General features: G+C 45.8%; 2 protein-coding genes across 6 annotated transcripts in view; one reads left to right on the top strand and one right to left on the bottom strand.

Moving 5' to 3' along the window:
• The window catches only part of lrtm2a (leucine-rich repeats and transmembrane domains 2a), a 102,065-nt gene extending 77,669 nt beyond the window's left edge, over positions 1-24,396 (top strand). For both annotated transcript variants that reach the window (XM_038781422.1, XM_038781423.1), the window contains 3 exons: positions 7,181-7,339; positions 16,730-17,320; positions 21,020-24,396. In XM_038781422.1, the coding sequence (XP_038637350.1) occupies positions 7,181-7,339; positions 16,730-17,320; positions 21,020-21,450 (1,181 nt within the window). In that variant the 3' untranslated portion in view covers positions 21,451-24,396. The remainder of the gene's footprint in view (positions 1-7,180; positions 7,340-16,729; positions 17,321-21,019) is intronic.
• cacna2d4a (calcium channel, voltage-dependent, alpha 2/delta subunit 4a) overlaps positions 1-25,614 on the bottom strand; it is a 591,407-nt gene that overhangs the window by 259,641 nt on the left and 306,152 nt on the right. The window lies entirely within an intron of this gene.

Below are 25,614 nucleotides of genomic sequence, written 5' to 3'. Positions count from 1 at the left end.
CAGCCTTATGCAGGTCCGCTCCACCGACCAAAAGCCAGCGATCCCAGCTGCAGCGCAGACGTGTCCGCTGCGTACGACAAGACATGCAGGATTCGGATCCCGACAGCCCAACGGACCCCGATGCTGACTGCCTCGAGTCTCCATACCGGGTGGACATAATCACCACGCGCAAGCTGGCCTCCACCGCGCCTGCAAACCACCTTTCAATCCTCACTGTGGATCCTGACAACGAGTGGTGTGCTGGCGTCACGGTTAACCAGTCTCGCATCTGATTTAAATTGGACATTGGCGCGTCTGCAAACCTCATATCACAGTCGGACCTCGACAGCATCCGAGACCAACCTAGAATTCTTCCACCAGCCTGCCAGATCCTTGACTACAATGGAAATGCCATAGCTGCCAGTGGATCGTGTCAGCTAGGTGTATCTCACAAGGCAATCAAAGTGATGTTACTATTCTAGATCGTCCGACCTAACAAGGCATCCCTGCTCGGTTATCGCGCATGCAAACTCCTAAATCTGGTCCAGCGCGTCCATGCCATGTCCTCGACACCGGCGACTGCCTCGCCCAATGCGAATCTCCAGGCTGAGATAGACGACATTTTCACGCAATACTGCAACGTGTTTGATGGAATGGGCACGATCCCATATCGTTACAAGATATTGCTCAAACCGAATGCCATCCCAGTCATCCATGCACCGCGCCGAGTACCAGCCCCTCTCAAGGATCGTCTGAAATCGCAGCTAAGAGAGCTCGAAGACCAGGGTATCATCTCAAAGGTCATAGAACGAACAGACTAGGTCAGCTCCATGTTCTGTGTCAAGAAGCCCTCTGGTGAACTCCGCATTTGCATTGATCCCAAAGACCTGAATCGCAACATCATGCGCGAGCACTACCCGATCCCAAAGCATGAAGAGTTAATCTGTGAGGTGGCTCATGCCAAATTCTTTACCAAGCTGGACGCCTCCCGTGGGTTCTGGCAGATACAGCTGGACGAGTCTTGTTGGAAGCTGTGCACGTTTAACACTCCGTTCGGCAGGTATTGCTACAACCGCATGCCTTTTGGTATCATATCAGCTTCTGATGTATTTCATCGCGTAATGGAGCAAATGATGGAGGGCATCGAGGGGGTGCGAGACTATGTGGATGATGTGATCATCTGGTCCACGACGCCCGAGGATCACACCGCTCGCCTCAAACAGGTTTTCCAGAGGATTCATGAAAATGGCCTCCAGCTCAACAGGGCTGGACCTTCAACGTTAAGGACGAGCTGCCAGTTGTTGAGGGGATCCTTCTTAAACTAGATAGAATCGTCATTCCCCAAAGCAGGCAAAACATGGTGCTCAGACAGATCCATGAGAGTCACCCGTGGGTCGAGAAATGTCAACGCAGAGCTCGGCAGGCAGTTTACTGGCCTGGCATCAGCCAGGAAATTGCCAACACAGTCCTCAACTGCACAATATGCCAGAAGTTTCAACCAGCTCAGCCCAAGGAAATGCTGCAACAGCACGAGATCGTGACCTCTCCGTGGTCCAAGGTGGGGATAGACCTCTTTCGCGCCAATGGGCGTGATTACGTGCTCTTGGTCGACTACTTCTCCAGCTACCCGAAAGTGGTGAAACTGTCGGACCTCACGTCCAAGTCAGTCATCAAAACCTGCAAAGAGACGTTTGCCAGGCACGGAATACCACTCACAGTAATGGGTGACAACGGTCCATGTTTCTACAGCCAAGAGTGGTCTGACTTAGCACGATCCTGCCATTTCAGTCACATCACATCCAGTCCCCACTACCCGCAATCAAACGGGAAGGCTGAGAAAAGGGTCCATATTGTCAACTGGTTGATGTGCAAGGCTGCAGACTCAGCCTCGGATTTCAACCTGGCGCTATTGGCATACAGGGCAACCCCTCTGTCAACTGGTTTGTCTCTGGCGCAGTTGCTCATGAACCACAATCTAAGGACGACTGTTCCAGCCATCCATGTTCCAGACCTTGACCACCTCACGATGCTGCAGAAGGTGCAGCGATCCAGGGACCAGCAGAAGATTGCGTATGATGCTCATGCCACGGATCTGCCTGCGCTGGCTCCAGAAGATGTTGTTCACGTCCAGTTGCCTGAGGGAAGTTGGTCAGCCCCAGCTGTTGTCATCAAGACAGGCTGCCCCAGATCTTTCATTGTCCAAATGGCTGATGGCTCCATTTTACGGCGCAACAGGAGGGCGCTGCGTAAAGTTCCCTGCCCATCACCCGACCGCATTTCTCCGCATGTCATCATGCCTCCTCCGGACGTCTTGCACCATGAGGCCACTGATCTGGCAGCGATCCCAGCTGTCCATGAGGCCACCAAGAGGACAACCATCCGGCCTGTCCAGGTGTCAGCGTCCCCCCCGCCACCTCTGTGGTGATCGACGAGAATTTGTTGCCCACCACAAAGACTGAATCTATAGACTTAAATCTTGTTAATTTTGTTCAGTTTGCTCTGTATCTGCACGATAGACACCTTCCCATGTACATGTGTTCATTCATTCCCCACTTGTACATAGTTACGCATTTTTATACAGCCACGTTCCAAAATTTACTTTAAAAGGGGAAGATGTCATCATATCCACTCATGTGTATCATGAGATGCAGACAGGCAGTGATTGACACACAGGATAACCAATGAACATGCACGACACAGAACAACCAATCATCAGACAGGACACCACCACTATAAAGCCCACAGGGCATTAAGACTCTCTCTCTCACAGGACACGGCTAGGGAAATAGTCGCAGTTCACAAGCCAATGAACATCATCACCATGTGGTAGAGAGTCTGGTCAAGCCAGTAGGAGGTTATCAGTTAGGTTAATAGAGTGTCAACCCACAGCAGATTATGTACAGCAATCAGCAGGTTCAATAAAACAGTGTTGGACCATCTCCTGTGTCAGTAGCCTGTTTCTCGTTTTACTGCATCCAGTTGCAGTCAATGTTAGACCAACACAGATAACACATCAGTCCCTGCTAACATTTGTAACTTCTGTATATAGTTTTTGGGGTGATTGTAATGAGGGACTTAAGCAGGGTGGGATGTGATAGCATAGCCCCCCTATAGGGGCGGGCTCCACAAACCACATGACTGGCTCGGGGACAATTATGCGGGGGCGTGTGAACCCCGGCCAATAGGGAGTTTCGCGGGGTCCTGGGAGTAGGGCCTGGGCAATGTGGACCAGGAGCTGAAATGTTAAGACCTGATATATAGTCTTCTGTGCCTGTTACTGCCTTTGTCATTCATCAAGAAACCCCTTTGTTAACTCCTGGAAGTCTCCAGTGTATGTCTCGAGCCACCACAGTTAGTTTCCACAATATTCTTTCTGAACCTGCTGCTTCTTTAGGTTGTTTCAGGAACACTTCTTTCTGAAAAGTGTTGCCCTGCAGAAAAGTGGCCTGAACCCCCATGAATTTATGGCCCAAACAACTTTTCACAGTTTTTCACTATTTCCACTATAGAAATGTCCACTCGAACACTTGCATCATCACCCAGCCTCTCTTTTAAGCTCCTCGATATAAACCTCAGTTTAGCCTTTTAAGACCCAATTTCATGAATTTTTCCAGTACAAACCCAACTCTCAGATGATTGAAACATTGCTGCGAGAGCCTGTATGACCCATTTCCTTCTTTGGAGATAATTAAGTAAACGTCCTTCCTTCACAACTGTTTCTCACACCAGCCATTTTTACACTATCTCTGAGTAACACTGCAAATTCCGGTTCAATTATGTCGTTTTGTATCACAAGCAACCGTTAGCATTAAGTTTGAATGCAGCCAAATCCACTGAAGAGTCTTAGAGTTTGTGCTGAGAGACTGTAATCCAATAAACCTGGGCTTGAATCAAACCCATCACTCAGAGGAGAAAGGGCTGTTACCTAACCAACCGCACAACGCACACTATCCCGTTGATACAATTGAAAAATGGCAACATGAACTGTATGAAAGCAAATGGGGGCAGTTTTGAGACCCTCTGCCTTGCAAAAGGCAAACGTTGGTTGGATATTTCTGTTTACATATCGCACTATTTCTGCTCTGATCCCACCAGCTGCCTTTTTCTATGGTGCCTCGACACGGGCAGCCTGGACAACTATGAGCAGGATTCTCCGTCCAACAATGTGCCAATCACGAAATGCGATCAAGGCCGTCAAGGTGACGGTCACCCTGAACTTTCATGCCATGGGGCAACGAATGGGGACCTATCTGGCACTGAATAGGGGCCGTTCTGGGATCTCACAAACCTCAGTGCACAGGTGCATCCGCGCTGTCACGAAAGCACGATATTACCGGTTGGCACAATATGTCAAATTTAATGTGGACTGAGCCCAGCAGGATACCCGGGCAGTGGGATTCACCGCAAACGGTGGATGTCCCAGTCCACGGGCTGATCGACGAGATGCATGTCCTTCTACAGCACTGCCCCATGAGGGGTCAGCTTTCATAAGCCGACAACGGTTCCACTCGATGAACACGCAGCTGATGTGTGACCGAGAGCTGCATATCAAATGCATCTGCATCTGAGGCTTGGGCAGTGTGTATGACCCCTTCATCCTAACATAGTCAGTGGTTCCTGACACCTTCGAGGCGCACCCCCGAGTGAGAGGTTGGCTCCAGGGTAACAGGTGTTATCCGCTGCTTTTGTGGCTGATGAAGCCTATCCGGAGGCCACAGACCAATGCGGAGACCCACTACAACGACACCATGCAACAACCAAGGCATGATCAAGCGGTACATCGGCATCCTGAAGTTGCGTTCAGGTGCTTGGACCACTCTGGAGGGGCCCTCCAGTATACTGCTGGGAGACTGTCCCACACCATTGTGGCCTGCTGCGTTCTCCACAGCTTCACGCATAGGGACGATGTGCTGGAGAATGTCAGGCCTCATCTGATGATGAGGTTACGGATGGACAGGGCATGGGGCCCGGGCAGATACAGGAGGCCGCACAATGTGTCTACCAGGGCCAGCGCACAGAGGATCCTCTAAACACCTCCAGATTAGGGAGTTTGGCCGAAGGCACAAACATCCCATCCCACCCACACTGTGGCTCCTCCCACACCTCCCGCAACCCCCTCCGAGATTCCTACCTGCCTCACTATCGGGTGCGGGCCCTGGGTTGGCAGCAACAACAGGTCTGGTCAATGGGATGGAGGATGATGATGATGACTCACTCTGCGATGAGCTCTGGTGTTCCATGTCATTTGACAACATCTCCAGCCCATGGTAGCTCTTTCCAGCGTCCACCTGGATGATTCTTGTGTGCGAGCTGGCCATTCCATCACACAAACCATTGGGGTGGTGGAGGTGAAGATGGGATGTGGGGAGGGGGGTTGGGGTTGAGAGGGAGTGGGAGGGGCAGGGTACCGGGGTGATGTGCTGTGTCCAACCTCGGAGCCCCGGCCCGTGTCCACCTCCAACGTCTGCCCATCTCACCCCCACTCCCCCCCCCAGCTCCCCTCTGCAGCAATCCCAGCCCAGCCCATCCTTCAAAGAGCATCGAGGCAGTTTGGAAGTTTTGGAACACGTGATTATTCTGTTCATAACAGTTGAACATCTCTATAAAGGTTTATATCCTAGCCCCCTAACACTATCCTGTGCCCTGCACCCTTATCAACTTAACCTTTCTGGCCTTATAAGCTCGAACACTACGTCCAGCTGGAATGCCAGTGGATCCCCAGTGATACATCAGGAGTAGAAGCGGCCTACTGCGATTTCTGCCCTCCTGGGACCCTTTAGCGGCTGCCAGTGACTGAAGTGACTGGGCCCGACAGTCGCTCGGGTGTCATAGGTGGCGTGGTGCCACCCAGTTCTGCATGCTGCTCATGGGATGCATTAAGAATGATGGTGGGGGGTGTGGGGGGGGGGGGGGGTGTGTGTGCGTGTGAAGAGTCTGAGGTGCTGTGGTGTTCCAGCACCTACCCTCCAGGAGTCACCGGCAGGGGCCACATCCCCTCCTCCTCCCTCTGGATGCCCGATGGCCCTCGAGCTACTCCTTGGGTCAGGGATACGACCAGAGCAAACCCCCTGGGCTTCCTGGCATCTGGCGTTGCCAATCTGGAGTCCCGCTCTCATCTCAACTATGCTCGTAGCCGTGGAGCACAGGGACTGGGCCATCTCCTGCTGGGACTGTGCCACATCACTCAGAGACTATGATTCTATGATCTGGTGAGTCGCTTGCTGACATAAGACCAAGGATTACAGCTTGAATCAAAATGACTTGAGTTTTTTTGGCAGAGATTGACAATCACACCATCCACCACCTATTGAAACTTAAAATTAACCCCAAAACGTTGGAAAATGAGATGCAGCCTTTGATTCTTTGCCTGCTTTCTTAGTTATTTTCATTATGGGCTGGATTTTATGGCCCTCTGCCAGGCATGTTTTTTGCAGGATTGTGTGGGGGGGGGGGGGGGGGGATTGAAGGAGCTAGTGACTCGGCCAACTCTCGGGGCTATTACACTGCCCACGCCAAAATAGTGTTTGTGTGGGGAGGTGGGCGGGAGTGGGCAGGATGCTTTTTGAGATTAAGTGTACAAAGGTGGAAATCAAAGGGGGTACATCATTTTGGGGGGGGGTGCGCTGTGTATACCTCCCCTCAAGATGTTATCCCTCCTTCAATCTTTGCCACATGACCTTCAAAGCCCGATGCCCCACTAAGAGGAGGAAGACTCACTCTCACCTAGTTTATGCCACCCCCGTTGCTGAGCAAAGATCTCATCCTAGGTTTTTAAAATTCTTTTTCAAAAGGAGATCATTTATTTTCCATGTTAAGGTATTTTTTGCCTCCACTCCACTCCCTTGGCTTACACATATGCAGAGGCCAATCCAAAATGCCTTCCAATGGTGCTTTATAATGTAGCGCTTAAATGTAGGCTCAAGCAGACCAAACATAGGTGAAATTTCACATACCGTCAGCCACCTCCTTTCATTAATATGGCAGAGATCAGTCACTTTGAACCTATTGCTTTGCATTGGTGATTTCTGCATAACACAACTTGTACATGTCAAGACACCAAGAGATGGGACAGATGTTCATGGTTGCAATTTCACTGTATCAAATGTCTTCTAGAGTTGGGCAACTAACTGATTCAGTTACAGAGCTTGCTTATAGATAATAAAGTCCATATAAAAATAATCAACACAATGTCTTCTTCTAGTTTTGGAGACTAAAGCACTGGTGACATCGGACACTACTGTGATTCCTATCCTACAGAACATTTGGCACATGACACAAGCCAACAACTCTCAGAGTGAGGGTATCATATTAAATATGGAACCTGTGACAAGTGCACAGGGGAAGAAGACCTCTTGCACATGTGAGTACCGATTATCCATTTTGATTGACCTTATCTAATGTGTTTCTCATTGTTGCTTGTAAGTGGCAAGGGAATGATGAGGAGAGTATCAGACAAAAGGAATAGAAAACACAATTTCAGCGCAAAAGGAAATCATTCTTCTCATCACGTCTTTACCGGAACCTGCTCCACATTTGAAATATGTGTTCCAGTGCCAAGTTTTTGCTCGGGTTTTCTTCAAATGTCACTCTTAATTTCAAAATTACCTGTTAATTTTATGATGAATTCAGCTGTGATCGTTTATTAGCTTAAAGCACTCTATATTACTATTCTGAAAAAGTTCCTTTTGTTGTCGGGTGTTGGTTACAGTTTGGTAGGTCTGAAGAAGTCTTTGCAATCATTCGTCGGTTAACTTAAGTCCTGATTGACTCTTAGAACTATTTACAAATATACTGTAAAGGCTACAGGCCAGAAGCTGTCTCCACACTTGCTGGTACACATGGCTCTCTCCAATACCAGACTGACTCTGGGTGTGGATCGTGGGCTCTCTTATATCTGTATGGCCAGTACTGTATTCAGTCCCACATTAACCCCATATGTGCTAGATCCTAATACTACAACTTTTAGCTTCCCCCACATACGTCTAATATTAATTCCAAATTTAGACCACTTTTCTCCAAATGTATGGGGGGAAAAAAATCATCATTTGCTCTCTCATAGCTTGAATCACCTTTTCAAATTCTTAACCTTTTCAGTTCCAATGTAATCCATTTATGGAGTCTAAAAGAATTAAAAAGGGGAACAAATCAAACAAAATTCTGTAAAAAGAATGATGGAGACATTTGTGAAAAATAGCTAATGTTGTTCCTTTGTTTAAGAAGGGTTCTAAAAAGGGAAATTACAAGCCGGTGAGCCTTACGTTATTGGTAGAGAAATTATTGGAGAGGAGTCTTCGAGACAGGATTTACTCCGATTTGGAAGCAAATTGACATATTATTAGTGAGAGGCAGCATGGTTTTGTGAAGGGCAGTCATGTCTCACTTGCTTGATCAAATCTTTCGAGGAAGTGTCGAAGATGATTAATGAAGGTAGGGCAGTGGATGTTGTCTACATGGGCTTCAGTAAGGCCTTTGACAAAGTCCCTCATGGCAGACTAATACAGAAGATGATGTGACATAGGATCAGAGGTGAGCTGGCAAGATGGGTCCATAACTGGCTTGGGCACAGAAGACAGCGGGTAGGAGAGGAAGGGTCTGAATGGATGGCTGTGATTGGTGGTTTTCCACAGGGATCAATGCTGGGACCTTTGCTGTTTGTCGTATATACAAATGATTTGGAGGAACTGGTCTGATTAGTAAGTGTGTGGACAACCAAAGGTTGGTGGATTTGCAGATAGTGATGAGCTCTGTCAGAGGATACAGTAGGATATAGATTAAATGGAGACTTGGGTGAAGAAATAGCAAATGGAATTTAATCCAGATAAATGTGAGGTAATGCATTTTGGAAGATCTAATGTAGGTGGGAAATATACAATAAATGGCAGAACCCTTAAGAGTATTGACAGGCAGAGGGTGTACAGGTCCACAGGTCACAGAAAGTGGCAACGCAGGTGGACAAGATAGTCAAGAAAGCATATAGCATGCTTGCCTTCACTGGCCAGGGCATTGGAGTATAAAAATTGGCAAGTCATGCTGCAGCTGTATAGAACCTTAGTTTGGCCGTACTTGGTTATAGTGTTCAATTTTGGTCGCCACACTACCAGAACGATGTGGAGGCTTTGGAGAGGGTACAGAAGAGGTTTACCAGGATGTTGCCTGGTCGGAGGGCATTAGCTATGAGGAGAGGTTGGATAAACTCGGTTTGTTCTCACTGGAACGACGGAGGTCGAGGGCCGACCTGATAGAAGTCTACAAAATTATGAAAGGCACAAAGTGGATAGTCTGAAGCTTATTCCCAGGGTGGAAGAGTCAATTACTAGGGGGCAGAGGTTTAAGGTGGGAGGGGTAAAGTTTAGAGGAGATGTGCGAGGGAAGTTTTTTTTACACAGAGGGTAGTGGGTGCCTGGAACTTGCTGCCAGAAGAGATGGTGGAAGCACTACGAAAGCGACGTTTAAGGGGCATCTTGACAAATGCATGAATTGGATGGGAATAGAGGGATCCTCCCTGCCTGAAGGAATACGGACCCCGGAAGTGTAGGTTTTAGGTTAGACGAGAAGCATGGTCGGCGCAAGTTTGGAGGGCCGAAGGGCCTGTTCCTGTGCTGTACTTTTCTTTGTTCTTTGTTCAGTGCTGAGCACTGTGCCTCCATTGTGTGCCCTAATGTTCCTAAGTTTTATTTTAGCCAGACGAAGCAGGAATTGCAAGTAGAGAGATTATCTAAAGTATTGCAAGTCAACAAAAGTGCTGAAGTCATGAGCTGGAAATCCAGGCACCAAAAAATTCTGTAATCCAATGAGCCACAGCTGGGACCTCATCTTTGTGCTGCTGCAAGAGCGCTAATCACAATAATCTCACAAAATTTCACAGGTGGTCCTGAGACTTGGAGGAATTTGTGCAATTTGGAATTAAAATTCAAGCAGGAAGGATATGATGTCAGAGCAAGATATTTTAAATTGACCCTGCTTGCCTGGGATGAATGCCTGAGATGCAGTCCGAAATAGAACGAGAGGTGTAGGGAAGAGAGAGCAGGAAGTGTAAGATAGCAGCTGATGCAAATGTAATTTCTGCCGAGCGGAATAGGTTAAAATTGACCCTTAAATACCAGAATCTCAAATGTAAGAATTAAACGTCATGAGAAACACTGACTCTGAATGCAAGCGGCAATTCTATTCCAAATGTTTCTTGGTTAATCAGGATTTTTTGATATTCTACATATCAAGAGCATACCAACATTAGTTGCTCTGAAGAGCAGAGCTAACTTCTCAACAAAATATCGAGAAAGGTAACGTTTGGTTGTTAGATTAGTCAAAGATTCAGCCACCCACTCTCTGCAATATGTGACATTAATAAACTGACAAAACACAGTCTGCAGCTACCAGGATCCCAAACAGTCTTGTCTTATTGCTTTAAATTATATAGTATAAAAACTGTGAAGTTGGATTGCATGGCAAGAACACTCATTTGTGACAAATTTGAGAGATTTGGGTATTATCACAAATCACAAGAACAAAAAAACCAACAGCTTATAAAATTCTGCTTGTCAGGTCTTTGTAAAATGCTCCTGAGATTTTTGAGTTATTGTAATCATAATATATTATGCTTATAATAATCCCTGTCACATCACTTTTTTTTTTATAAATTTAGATTAGCCAATTATTTTTTCTAATTAAGGGGCAATTTAGCGTGGCCAATCCACCTACTCTGCACATTTTTGGGTTGTGGGGGCGAAACCCACGCAGACACGGGGAGAATGTGCAAACTCCACACGGACAGTGACCCAGAGCCGGGATCGAACCTGGGACCTCAGCGCCGTGAGGCGGTTGTGCTAACCACTAGGCCACCGTGCTGCCCTGTCACATCACTTTTGAGTCTTCCTTTCTGATTGTGAGATCCCATTTTCTATGACCAATTCCAATTATTGGTTTCCATCTGAGTTTAATCATGTGCTAGGATGAAATTGGAAAATTACACAAGGTTAAAAGGTTTGTCTAGACTAGAGTTATATTATAAACTGTAAGCAAGCCAAGGTGTTACTAAAAATATCAAAATCCTGTACATAATATATGATGATGTTTGATATTGTGGATATCTAATTTTCCAAACCTTATAAGCCCAAAATGTGCAAAAAAAATACTTATTGAGGGGTTCAATATGCCACCTCAGATGAAGAAAATTCAAACCGCTGATCGTAATTTGAACTCTGAAAATACAGTTAAACAACATTTGATTGGAGACTTGCATATCTGAAATATGTAGAGACCATGTGTTGTAATTATAAGGGACAATGTAATGAACATATGAATCGAGCACTCAGTCTTGGTTGCCAGGAGCGCACAATAGGAAATAATGGCTCCGCTCCCCACAATTTTCTGTCCATTATTTTAATGAATGAGAAAAGTGTGGAGAACACCTGGGAGGCTCTGATGCACATTGATAAAATTTATCTTTATTGTCCCTCTATCAAAATGGATTTGTTACACTTTGAAAGCAGATGCCTGCTTGCTGGAAATATGTACATCATGGAGGTATCTTCCCCAAGCATGGGAATGTGGGTTTGAATGCAGAAGATATCGGAGGCAGAAAGTCGGCCCATCGAGTTTGTTCCGCCAGTGAGATCATGAATGGTCTGATAACCCTCAACTCCACTTTCCCGTCTTTTCCCCATAATCCTTGATTCTGACTTTCTCAGTCTTGAACATACTTAATGACCCAGCCTCTACAGCTCTCTGTGGTAAAGAATTCCATAGCTTCACTACCCTCTTAAAGGTGAAATGGCTCCTTATCCCTGTCTTGTCTCTGACCCTCTACTTTGAGCTTATTCCCTCTGAATCTAGACTCTTCCACAAGGGAATCCTACGTGTTTCAAGAAGGTTGCCTATCATTCTTCCAAACTCCAATGAATTCTCAACCTCTCCTCTCCTCATAAGAAAATCCCTCTATACCTGTGATCAACTCAATGAACCTTCTCCGGACTGCTTCCATTGCCAGTATATATTTTCTTAAATAAGGAGACCAAAACTGCTGACAGTTTTCTAGGTGTATCTAACAAGTGCCTTGTATAGTTTTAGTAAGGCTTCCCTATTTTTATATTCCATTCCCTTTGAAATAAAGGCCAACATTCCATTTGCCTTCCCTATTACCTGCTGAACCTGCATGCTAGCTTTTTGTGATTTATGCATGAGGACCCCCAAGTCTGTTTGTGCTGCAGCTGGAATCTTTCTCCACTTAAAAATATTCAGTTTCTTTTTCTTCCTACCAAACTGCATAACTTCAAATTTTCCTACATTCTATTCCACCTGTCAAGTTTTTGTCCACTCACTTAATCTGCCTACATCCCTCTGTAGACTCTTTGTTCATCCTCACCACTTGCCTTCCCACCTGTTTTTGTGTCATCCGCAAACTTGGCAGCAGTACATTCACTTCCCTCATCCTAGTCATTGACATATGCATTGTAAATAATTGTGACCCCCAGCACTGACCCCTGCGGCACTCCACTAGTTTGTCGTGCTGACAATTCCTCTCTTCTCCCAACTCTCTGTCTTCTATCAGTTATGATGTGGAGATGCCGGCGTTGGACTGGGGTGAGCACAGTAAGAAGTCATACAACAGCAGGTTAAAGTCCAACAGGTTTGTTTCAAACATTAGCTTTCGGAGCACTGCTCCTTCCTCAGGTGAATCAGTTAGCCAATCCTCTGTCCATGCTAATATACTACCCCCAACATCACAGGCTCTTATTCAGTCAACTTTTGTGCGGTACCTTATCAAATGCTTTTTGGAAATAAGTATATTACATCTACTGGTTCCCCTTTATCTGTCCTGCTCATTATCATCTCATTTGTCAGGCATGACTGATTCTGCTTGATTATATTATGTATGTCTGAATGGTCCGCTATTACAACCTTTATAAATGTACTCTAACTTTTTCCCAATTGTAGACGTTAAGCTAACTGGCCTATAGTTACCTGTTTTTTGTCTCCCTCCATTTTTACATTGCCAGTTTTGGAACTTTTCCATAAATGAAAAATCCTTGGAAGATTATTACCAGTGCACCCACTATCTCTGTCTATCATTCTGCCCTGTTAACTTCCTTTAATATCATAGGATACAACCCATCAGTTAGCTCTGTTGACTGGATGGCTGGTTTGTGATGTGGAGTGACGCCAACAGTGCAAGTTCAATTCTCATTCCTGGTGAGGGTATCCATGAACGCTCCACATTCTCAACCTTGCTCCTTGCCTGAGGTGTGGTGGCCCACAGGTTAAACCACCATCAGTCAGCTCTCTCTCAAAAGGGGAGAGCAACCTATGGTCCTCAGGAACAATGGAGACTTTCACTTTTCCCAAGGTGGTCTTTTACTCTGAGATTGTTTATTGAACCTGCCTCATTACACATACCAAATCCAAAATAGCCTGATCCATGGCTTGATCCACAATATATTGTTCTAGAAAACTGTCCTGAATGCACTCAATCAATTTTTCCTCATGGATATCTCTGCAAATTTGATCTTCCTAATTCACACGAAGATTAAAGTTACCCATGAATTTTTTAGAAAACATTTTATTGAAGCATTTGTAATTTTCACAGTTTAACAAATTAACATGCTAAACAGCATAGCGGCCTGACACATGCAACAATATTACAATAACATAACCAACTACCACCCCCACCCCAGCTCCTAACTATCCGTATATTGGAATCCCTGTCTATTATTTTACGCTGCCATGCCTCTCATTTTTCTCCTCCCCCTTCTCCCTTTCTGCTGACGTTCAGTTTTCCTTAAAAAAGTCGATGAATGGCTGCCACCTCCGAGCAAACCCCTGAGTTGAACCTCTCAAGGAGAACTTAATCTTTTCCAGCCTGAGAAACCCTGCCATGTCATTAACCCACACTCCTGACTTTGGAGGCTCCGAGTCTATCCAGCCCAGCAAAATCCATCAGGCCACCAGGGAAGCAAAGGCTAAAACATCGGCTTCTCTTCCGCCCTGGGCCCCCGGATCCTCCGATACCCCAAATATTGCCATTTCTGGACTCACAGTCACCCTCCCTTCCACGACCTCTGACATGACGTCTGCAAATCCCTGCCAGAATCCCCTCAACTTTGGACATGCCCAGAACATGTGTACGTGGTTCGCCGGGTTACCCCTACACCGCCCGCCCCTATCCTCCACTTCCTCAAAAAACCTACTCATCCGAGCCACAGTCATATGAGCCCTATGGACCACCTTGAACTGGATCAGGCTAAGCCTGGCACACGACGAGGATGAATTGACTCTCTTCAAGGCCTTTTCCCATAGTCCGACTCCCAACTCCCCTCCCAACTCTTCCTCCCACTTCCTCTTCACCTTCCCGATAAGGACACCTTCCCACCCAATCAACTCCTTATACATCTCCGAAACCCTCCCATCCCCAAACCCCGTTTTTGACATCATCTTATCTTGTAGTCCCCTTAGGGGGAGGCGAGGAAAGCTTGGAACCTGCCTCCGGACAAAGTCTACCTGCAGTATTGAAACCCATTCCCAACCTGCAACTGAACCTCCTCTTCTAATGCCTCCAGGCTCGGGAAGCCCTCCTCAATGAAGAGATCCCCAAATCTCTCAAGCCCTGCCCGCTGCCACCTCCTAAAGCCCCTGTCCAGTCCCTCTGGAACAAACCGGTGATTATCACAGATCGGTGACCACACTGATGTCCCCTCAACTCTCATTTGCTGTCTCCATTGCCCCACACCCTTAGGGCTGCCACTACCACTAGGCTTGTGGAGTACTGAGCCAGCGAGAACAGCGGGGGCGCCATTAGTGGTAGCATTGTGGATAGCACAATCGCTTCACAGCTCCAGGGTCCCAGGTTCGATTCTGGCTTGGGTCACTGTCTGTGTGGAGTCTGCACATCCTCCCCGTGTGTGCATGGGTTTCCTCCGGGTGCTCCGGTTTCCTCCCACAGTCCGAAGATGTGCAGGTTAGGTGGATTGGCCATGAAAAATTTCCCTTAGCGTCCAAAATTGCCCTTAGTGTTGGGTGGGGTTACTGGGTTATGGAGATGGGGATAGGGTGGAGGTGTTGACCTTGGGTAGGGTGCTCTTTCCAAGAGCCGGTGCAGACTCGATGGGCTGAATGGCCTCCTTCTGCACTGTAAATTCTATGTATTAGTCAAGCATTCAAATCCGCACCCTTGCAAGATGCTGCCTCCACTCACTCCCACACTGACCCCTCCCCCACTACCCACTTCCTAACCATCGATATGTTGTTAAAACATTGCTCCCAGCACGGTTCAGATGTTGGCCATCCTAACGGTACAGTCCCCACTTTCCCTGGTATTGGTGCCAGTGACCCACAAACTGAAACCCATTTCTCCCACACCAGTCTTTGAACCACATATTCATCTCTAATTTGATGTGCTCTATGTTAATTTATACACGGCTCGGGTAATAATCCAGCAAGTATAACGTTCCAAGTTGTGTTATTTAATTTAGTGGCGAGCTCCTAAAACCCTCTATGGAGAACCTCTTTCCTCATTCTGCCTATGTTGTTGGTAGTTAAATGAACCATAACAACAACATCCTCCCCTTCCCAGTGCAAGGAGTTACATCCTTGAAACTGATGTTGGGTTGGGATGCTGACATCATCCCACCCTCTTTCGGGTTTCAACGGGGTGGAATTGAAGCTTTGACAAAGAGTCATCCAGACTCGAAACGTTAGCACAAAGTTGTTTATATTTACCAGGAATAACACTGCATTCTGGTGCAAATTATTAACGCCTTTCAGAAATGGGATTACCACATTATAAAACTGTTCACTATTCTCCTGTTATTACTGTTCATAACTAGTGTCACAATTCCTGGATAATTTTGGACCAGCCAGTCTATTCTCATTGGCATGATTTGAGCTTCCAAGATTTGGAAATTAGATATCCCGCAATCTCACCTTGTATTTACTTAATTTCTTCTTCTCCATCCTTCCCACATATGAATCTCTGATGGATTTTAATGCAAATTCAGTGAGAGTTCCATTATGGATAAATACTGCAAGCCAGAAAGATTTCCTGTCTTTGGATGGAAGAGTCTCCGTGCTTTAGATCAGCCCAATTGAGTAGTAAAGGCAAATGAAACAAGTTCTGAAGTGAGACAAGGCTTTTTTTATTGTTTGTTTTTCTATGACTTTTTCAGGTTTCATTGTTTTCTTTTTGATTGTTACTATCCAGGGTATCTAAGGGCAGCCTCTAGATTCACACTTCCCTAATCTCTTGATACTGTTGCTGCATGATGTTCCCTTTTAAGAAAGTCAAGAGCTATTTAATATCTGGTTCCTTTCCAGTGAATGACTATTCCCCTGCATTACATGCCATCTTGGCCTCAGTACTGGACTTGACATATTGCAGTTTGAAGGAAAATCACACCTCTATTATAAAACTGCTGATAAGTGTCAGAATAACGCTACTCTAAATCGTATAAAATTAACATCCGTTTCCTCTGCTCCTCGTGATCCATTCTCAGCAACTGTTCTTCAGCTATTATATTCATCCTCTGCAGTGTTCACCCTTAACACCCTGATTTATCAGTTTCTACTTACTTCCAAAATCTTCCTTGTCCTGTTCTTGGGCCAAGGCAAATGAGATGGGCATGCCAATTGTGGTTGGCTGGTGTTGAAGTAAGTGAAGGAGCTCCCTCAGATTCACCTTTCAGTAGTGAAACAGCAAACCCATGCATTCACAGCTGTTGAAGCATCTGATTGAGTAATGCATGTTTCTGTTTCTCCACAGGTAATTTCTGCTTATTTTTTGTGCTGCTGAGTATTGTTGAAGCCGTGTTGGCATGTCCCACACATTGTTCTTGTAAAAATTATGAAGTGGATTGCAGCAATCTAGGCCTATTCACCATCCCAGCAGACATTCCGTCAAACATCAAATTCCTCTCGCTCAGCAACAATAAACTCAGCACCTTGCAGGCTCTGACATTCATTAATTTCACAACATTGGAGAAACTGGACCTGTCCAACAACTACCTGGACCAATTACCATCCAATGTGTTTGACTACATCAGGAACCTGACTGACCTCAACTTAAGGAACAACAGCATTCGAAGCCTGGATAAAAGTATCTTCTATAAGACCACCAACTTGCAGAGATTAGACCTATCTGTTAATGGCATCTCTCAGATTCCACTGCTCTTATTTGATGAAATGCAGAACTTGACCTGGTTGAATCTGGAAGACAATAGGATGCCACAACTTGAAAGGGAGGCCTTTGAGCCACTTGAACTTCTTCGGCAGTTACAGCTGAGTGGAAATCCTTGGGAATGTGACTGTGGCCTGAGGGACTTCAAACACTGGATGGAATGGTTCCTCTACAAAGGTTAGTAGAGCAAACTCTTGCAATTATGTATGCTCTATCCCCCCACACTGACTATAATTCACACATACCAAACTTAAATCAACATGAAGATTAAAACCAAATTCATCCAACTATTACTGAACCTATCCTCAACGATGTGCGCAAAGCTAAGTTATCTCATGCAAAAAAAAACAGCTCAACTAATTGATCTCAGTGGCTCTGGCCAGAGTGTATCAGTCAGAGTTACTGTGATTACTAAATAAATATTAGGAAGAAAGTCATTTTGTCTTCAATCCCTGCCACAAACTCTGTTTCCTAGACAACTCCATCTTTCGACCCAGTCATTGTGTGATCAGGTTGTTTACAACACTGGCATCTTATTTGACTCAGAGATAAAACACTGCCCCATATCCATCCATCATATGGGTCACCTGATTCTATCTTTACAACATCATTCATCTCCGCAACTGCCTTGGCTGCTTAAGCTGTCATCTGTGTCATTGGGCGAGATTTAACAACCAGAAAACAGAGTCCCGTTATCAAGTGGGACTCCTTTATTTTTGGCCTCGATTGGGAACGCCCCAATTTCTGCATTAATGAGCTTAGGTTTTCAGGGCAGCAAAAGACCGTGGTGCCATTTTTAAATGCCACCTCGATCTCTCGATCCCCCCCCTCCCCCTCAGCATCCACACTGCGGCCTCTGGATCACGCAAACTTACCTGTTAGGGAGTCATCGAGCCTTCCTCACCATAAGGATGAGCACCCCGGGGCCCAAATCCTGGCATGGGCAACTTGACACCCAGGCACTTTGGCACAATCAGCCTGGCACCCTGGGTGTTTCTGGGTGGCAGTGCTAAGGTGCCCAGGTGGCAGCAGGAGTGCCAGGGTACCATCCTGCCCAGAGCCCGAACACCCGAGGTCCTCCTATGGCCTGGCAATCCCACCCCCTGGCAGTGCCCCCCCACCCCAGTGCCATCACACCTGGTCCCATGTATGTGTGGATCAGTGCTTAAACAGCGCCATGGTGAGGTCTCCCAGGTGCAGGCATTCATTCCCATGCCTCGGGACAATTGGGCACCGACATATTTAAGTGAGCCTAACTGCTCATTTAAATATGTAAATCTGGATGTCACCCAGTGAGGGCTAGATCCAGAACCCGACTTCTCGCGAGAGGCCTCTCTCTCGAGATGTACCGGCCTCATCTCATCACCGGGTCAGGCGCGAAGAGGCAGTTTGATTGTGTCCGTTATCTCTAGGCTTGACAATTTCAATGGGCTCCTGGCAAGCTCGATCTTCCACAATAATATCAACAAGTTGGATATATCAGTTTCTAGATGACTAGAGTGCAGTGCAGAATGGTGTCAACAGCACAGGTTCAATCTGCATACTAGCTGTGGTAGTTCATGGATGGTAGCTTCCTTGCCTTACCCCATGCTTGACTTGTAGTGGGGATGCTCAATCTATAAACCACATGTCACTCTAAGAGAGACAGTTAGTTGTATGGTCCCTGGTGGACTATGATTAATTACCTAATTACCTGGTTATACAAAGCACCTTTACCGTAGTTAAACATACCCAGGCATTTCACAGGAGAATTAGCAAACAAAATTTGACACTGAGCCACGTAAGAAGATATTGGGAAACAGGTCTAAATCTTGGTCAAAGATTAGGTTTTATGGAATGTCTTAAAGGAGGAAAGCAGGATAGTGTGGGAAAAAGTTCCAGGAGGGAATTCCAGAGCTTGGGGCCTTCGCAGTTAAAGTCATGGCTAGCAATGCTGAAAAATGAATAAAATCAGAGATACTAAAAAGGCCAGAATTGCTGGAGTGCACATATCTTGGAGGCACTGTGGGAGATAATAGAGATAGGGAAACGATACATCAATTTGAAAACAAGGATGAGAATTTAAAAAGAAAGACTTTGCTGGAATGGGGATGAAGGTAGGTCACTAGCATTTGGGATAGTGAGTGAGTAGGAATTGGTGTGAACTAGGACCCAAAGAGCAGAGATTTAGATGAGCCGACAAATAGTCTGGTTCAGCCTCAGGTAATTTCAAGGGGAGAGATGTAGTTGGTGGCCAGGGAACAGAGTTTGCAATGGGTTCATAGGCAATGGCTTCACTCTTTCCAATATTTAACGGAGGAAATTTATGCACATCCAGTGTTGGATGTCATACACGCAGCCAGATATGTTGGCGACAGTGTGGGTTTGAGAGCAGTGGTGGTGTGGTAGAGTTGTGTATTGTCAGCATACATGCGGAAACTAACACTATGTTTTCAACATAACTGTGGGGCAGCACATATACAAAATAGCCGGGGCCCCAAAGAAAGATCTATGGGGGATACGATGGTCACCACGCGGGAGTGGGATCAATAAGACTGGATAGATCAGAATGTAACTAAGCAATTCCAATGGATAATATTATAGAGGCTTAGAAGAGGATGGTGTGGCCGATGTAGGCAGGTTGAGAAGGATGAGAAAGAATAGTTTATCCTTTGTGACTCTGGTAAGAGCTAGGACAGGGGAAGAAACCGGATTGGAGGGATTCAAGCATGGAATTCTGGGAGAGATGGGCGCAGATTTCAGAGGCGGCAATACATTCAAGGACATTGGGTGGTAATGGATGTTGGAGATGGGCAGAGGTTGACAAGCCCTCCACATGTCTGATTTAATCCAAAACTGTGTTGCCGATATTCCAGCGAGCTTGCAGTAAATCCTGCTCACCCATTATCTCAATTTTACACCAACCTACACTGGCTTCTGGTCCAGCAATGCCTTGACTTTAAAATTCCCATTCTCATTTTCAAATTCCTTCAATTCTGGCTCCTTGAACTTCCCCTTCACCACACTATTGCTGACCATGTTTTCAGCTGTCATGGCCCTAAGGTGTTGAATGATCTCGCTAAAAGTATCTGCGTTGTTATCTCACTCTATTCCTTTAAGACACTACTTAAAAACTGCTAATATCTGTTTATGTGGCATGGTGATGAATTCTGTTTGATAATGTTCCTGTAAAATGCTTTGGGATATTTCACTGCATCACAGTTGTTGTTGGTGTATCTGGTGATTCCTGAAGGAAGTACAGGCCAATAAATATTGGACCAGGTCAGCACTTGATTCAACCGCAGAGACTAAGGACAGAAATCTCAAGCCTTTCCCACTGAAGGGATTTTCCGGTCTCGCCAGAGTCGACACCTGCAGTTGCTTCCTCGTCGGGGGCATGGGTGAGAAACGTAAATCACCATTGTCTTTGGTGGGACCAGAAGATCCCACTGGTGATCGATGGTGAGCTGCCTCCGCCATGGGAAAACCCAACAGAACAGTTGGAGAATTCTGCCCTGAATCTCTGCTCACAGGAAGAAAAGGCATTCACGTTGAACATGGGAAACAACTGGTTCACAGCCAATGACTTTCTTCCAATTAAAATCCTGGACTATATAGTTGAAAATTACTTCACATGTTACATTCCTTATATGTACCATCTCCCATTGCAAGTGAACAATTGGCCTGACAATCTCCTCCCGGCAATCAAATAACCAAATATTATGAAAGGGAGTTAAAGAGAGGAGAAAATATAAAATAAGATAAGGTTACTAATACTCGTTCAACAAATGTAAACATTGCCTACTTTAATAAATGGCGATACTGTGAAGATAAAATTGTATTGAGTGGTAGAATGCTACAAGATCTTATTAACTGATTACTCTTTCTTAAAATCAGGTGGAAAACTTGATGGAATCGAATGTTCACTGCCGAAAGACCTCCGTGGGAAAGATCTCAGAGTAGTTCCCGTAGAGATGTTCAGCTATTGTACCCAACTAGAGGATGAAAACAAATCGTCAGTAAAAGTCACTGGCCCTCCCTGTGTGAAACAGGAGGTCAGTACCCCAAGGCCACATTACTTTCATAGCTCAGATTGCGTCAGACAACGTTACCGTCCAGTCAGTGTCAGGCGAGCCATTGGAACAGTCATTGTTGCTGGGGTTTTATGTGGCATCGTTTGCATCATGATGGTGGTAGCTGGGGCATATGGTTGCATCTATGCTTCCTTGATGGCAAAATACCATAGAGAGCTTAAAAAACGGCAGCCACTGATGGGAGATGGTGAACAAGAGCAGGAGGAGCAGAAACAGGCCTCCTCCATGGCATGAGGAACAGTTGCACAGACAGCACTGGTTTCAATAAATAAAACAGCTGCCTTCTTCAGTTTTCTGCAGCTCTGGCCTTTATGTGCTTGTTGCAGTGTTGATACAAATGTTAACTCATTATTCTCACTGAAGTAAAGGGAGCACACAAAATTGAATGAAATGCATCCTATAGGTCTGAATCCCACTGTGTTTGTATTTTGGAGCTCTAGAGGATGTAGCAGACTCCAATATAGAGGCTTCTATAGAAAGGAGGAACGTGATCTTCAAAACTCCTTTGCATGTCATTTGTTCGACAGGATTATTTAGGACTCAAGGCAAAAGCGGTTGTTAAATCCTTGTACCTGCAGCTGGATCTTTTTAGTTGGAGAACAAATACTAAAGCTTTCAATTTTCCTCGAGCATGAAACAACTCTGAATTCCAGTGTTCAATATAGGAAATGTCACTAACCAATTGTTATACTGCTCAGAAATCAAGCTGGTTCTCATTCCAGTAAGGTAATATCTTCCTGTAATTGTGAAATGCTGTTTGGTACTTAACGGTACAATTATTCTACACAGACAAGCAACCAAATGTACTTTTCTAAGTATTTCTATTATAGCAGCTTCAATTAAAGATGTTGCTTATTCCTTCGTCACTTTTACTACATGATTGTTCATCACGCTTTCATTTGCCTGCCCTACTTAAAATGAGAAAGCCTTTGTTTCCAAGTTGACACAAAATATTGGATACTTGAGTGATTGAATGCTGCAGTTAAAAGATTGAACAGCAATGTATACTGATACAGCAAAACATCGCAAACAGTAATGCAACGGCAGTTGTCCAAATAGGTACTCTCTACATCATGTTCAAAATTATTTTCTGGGATTGACTGGCAGGCAACATAATAAAATCGTAATTTCTGACACTACATTTGATGAACTTTCAGAATTTCTGGAGACGAGTTTTAGATGCTTTTAAATATTTTCTGAAAGATATATAAATGGTTGTTTCTCCTTGGGTTTTCGTTGTTACATGGAGTTGTCACAATGCTGGTTGATCACCTTCCTATCGACCATCATTCTTTTTGGATTTGGATTTTGCAGCCAGGTGACCTTCTTGCTGCCAATCCTCCCCATTTATCTGGGCTGGGGAAAGGCACCGGGGCGCTCTGGCTTGCCGGTACCAGTGGGTATCTTATAAACGTACCCCTGAGAACTATAATGGTGAGTCATGTAAATAAAAGCAAAATACTGCAGATGCTAATGACCTGAAACAGGAAGTGCTGGTAAAACTCATCAGGTCTGGTAGCGTTTGTGGAAAACAGAGTTTCAAAGAAGTCACATTGGACTCGAAATGTTAACTCTGTCGCTCTCTCCACAAATGCAGCCAGACCTGCTGAGCTTTTCCAGCACTTTCTGTTTTTATATTATGATGAATTATGTGCCTTGCAGTCACTCATTAACAAAATAATAGGGGAAATTCTAACTTTTTGACACACTGCAACTGTAGGGGTTGGGCGCAGGTGACATGTGGGAAACCTGGAAGCTGAATGGTTCTGAGGAGCTGAAAGACCCACGCCAGGGCGATCAGCCAGTGGGATTCTGCGGGAAGATTTTGCCTGAATTAAGGACAGTGCCCTACCCAAGAGCTGCCAGCACAATCAGTGGGCGAGCAGCTCAGATGCTTTGTCAGCACCGCCAATAGTAGTGGCGAGCCCTGAGCCTGCATTGCCAAGGAGAGAGCATCTCGGTATTGAGGTGTCCTTGAGGAGGTGAGTAATTTAAGGGAAGAAGGGGCTGGTAGATCATCCCTGGCAATTAGGGTTATTGTTCGAGTGGCAGCACCTTGAGCACAGAGAGGAGACTCCCCTCCTGATGTCTTCCTTTGCCATGTTAGCTTGCAGCCCACCTCCAAAAGCTTGGGAAAATTCAGACCCAGAAGTTTGGGTTTTCCCGCATGCTGCTGCTCTGCAACATTCACCTTATGGCAGGGATAGGTTCCTGACCTGGATGTCAGTCTGATTTGACAGCCTTGACTTCCATTGGGTGAGGGAATTCTAGAATCAGTTAGGTGAGATACCAGATCCCAAGCGGGTTGTCCAAACCCAAGGGGGTCTGATCCTCAGCTTGGGTTGCTTGATCCCAGGGAGTGTCTGCTCCCTGACCTCAGAAATTGTGGACCAATCACTGACCAAGGATGGGGATGGGCAGTCCCAGACCCCAGTGAGGGTGTGAGGGATGCTAGCCTTGGGAGGGAGGTCCAATACCTGGCCCTAAAGGGTCCAGTTCCAGGGTCCCAATTACTGGCCCTGCCCGAAAGAATCTCATCCTAGACACTGTGGGGTGGATGTGATCCCAGAAGGAGATATCCCATCCCTGAAACTGGAGAAACTGGTTTGTGATCCCAGGAAAAGTGTCCAATTCCATGGTGTCCAATTCCTGACTCTGGAAGGGAGGAGGCTCCAATCCCTGGACAGGGAGAGGGTTGTAATCCCTGATAGTCTAATCCTCACTTTTAGCAAATGGGTTTCTGACCCATGGTTTACATGAGGGAGTGAGGTCGTCAGATGATGGGGGAGTTTGCCTGAGGCTGTTTAGCACAGGGCTACATTGCTGGCTTTTAAAACAGACCAAGGCAGGCCAGCAGCATGGTTGAATTCCCGTAACAGCCTCCCCGAACAGGCACCGGAATGTGGCGACTAGGGGCTTTTCACAGTAACTTCATTTGAAGCCTACTTGTGACAATAAGCGATTTTCATTCCATTTCATTTCATTGAGGGGCCAGGAAGAGAATTAAAACTGCAGAACAGGTTAAATCTGAGGTCCCATTGACAGACTTAAAACACATATCGGGGGCAGCACGGTGGCGCAGTGGGTTATCTCTGCTACCTCACGGCGCGAAGGTCCCAGGTTCGATCCCGGCTCCGGGTCACTGTCCGCGTGGAGTTTGCACATTCTCCCCATGTTTGCATGGGTTTCGCCCCCACAACCCAAAAGATGTGCAGGGTAGGTGGATTGGCCATGCTAAATTGCCCCTTAATTGGAAAAAAAATGAATTGGGTACTCCAAATTTATTTTTTAAAATGCTTATTGGCTCCTGCATAAAAGTTGGAATCTGTGAGTTGCATCTGATTTCCCATCATGCTTCCATTTTTTGTCCATTTAAACCCCTCACTCCACCCAATCCAACCCATTAACTCACGTTAAAATTTCCCAATGATATTTTTCTGATGACTCTTCCTTCTTGCTGTACCTTTCTGAGCATAAAACCTAGTCAGTGATATTAGCATGATATTCTGCTGTTTGCTATTTCAGTGGAGGCATTTACTTATTTATATTAAACATTAAAACCTTCACCAAAATACTGTCAAAGGAATATGGTACAAACGCATTAGCTGTTCAGTTGTTAATATTGCCAAAAATAATTTTTAGGCTTTTATCCCAAAATGAATCACCCATAACATAGTTACAAAAATAGCTCTTAATTACAGTAAGTGCCACAGCACCTACAATCTTCAGCAGAAGATTGCTACTGTCTATACCTTGGGTGGTTTGCTGTGTGTGATTTAGGAGTCAGGGCCTACTCCACTTTTGTTTCCACGGCTAAAAATGGTATATTCTAATTCAGAGGGAGATATGTTTCCTGTACAAGATGAAGAAATTAATTCTATATTCATTTACTGTTACCCTTCATCGTACTGGCTGGGATTTTGGCAACGTAGGCACAAACTCCCACAAGAGGCCAAATCCGAGAATGTCGCAGTGCGATCTCAGGATGCGACTGTCCCCTTCTACCACCATGGACATAACGAGGTTCCCGCCCAGGAAATACTCATTTAAATAAATTTCCATCTCATTAGCAGGCTTCCCTGTTGTATCATTCTCCCCACATTGGGATACCCCCACCCCCTCACCAACATTACATTGGCAACATTTACAACAGTTTTTTTTAAGATTGGAACCAAGCAAAGGGAACCCACTGGGAGCACACAGGTTAACTACAGCCCAGGGGAGAGGGAGATACCTGTCAGTACTCTGGCACTGCCCTCTGGAACATTGGCACTGCCCCAGCACTGCTTCCTGGTGTTGGCCCCAGACGCTGCCTCCCAGCACTGCGCCAGAGGGGACAGCACTGAGGGGCCCTCAGGAGAGCTCCATGTGGGGTTTTTCCATGTATGTGGGTAGGGG

This window comes from Scyliorhinus canicula, chromosome 20, assembly GCF_902713615.1.
Source record: "Scyliorhinus canicula chromosome 20, sScyCan1.1, whole genome shotgun sequence".
Taxonomy (NCBI): domain Eukaryota; kingdom Metazoa; phylum Chordata; class Chondrichthyes; order Carcharhiniformes; family Scyliorhinidae; genus Scyliorhinus; species Scyliorhinus canicula.
The sequence above is the reverse complement of the archived record's forward strand: the minus strand, read 5'-3'. Positions and strand labels throughout refer to the sequence as shown.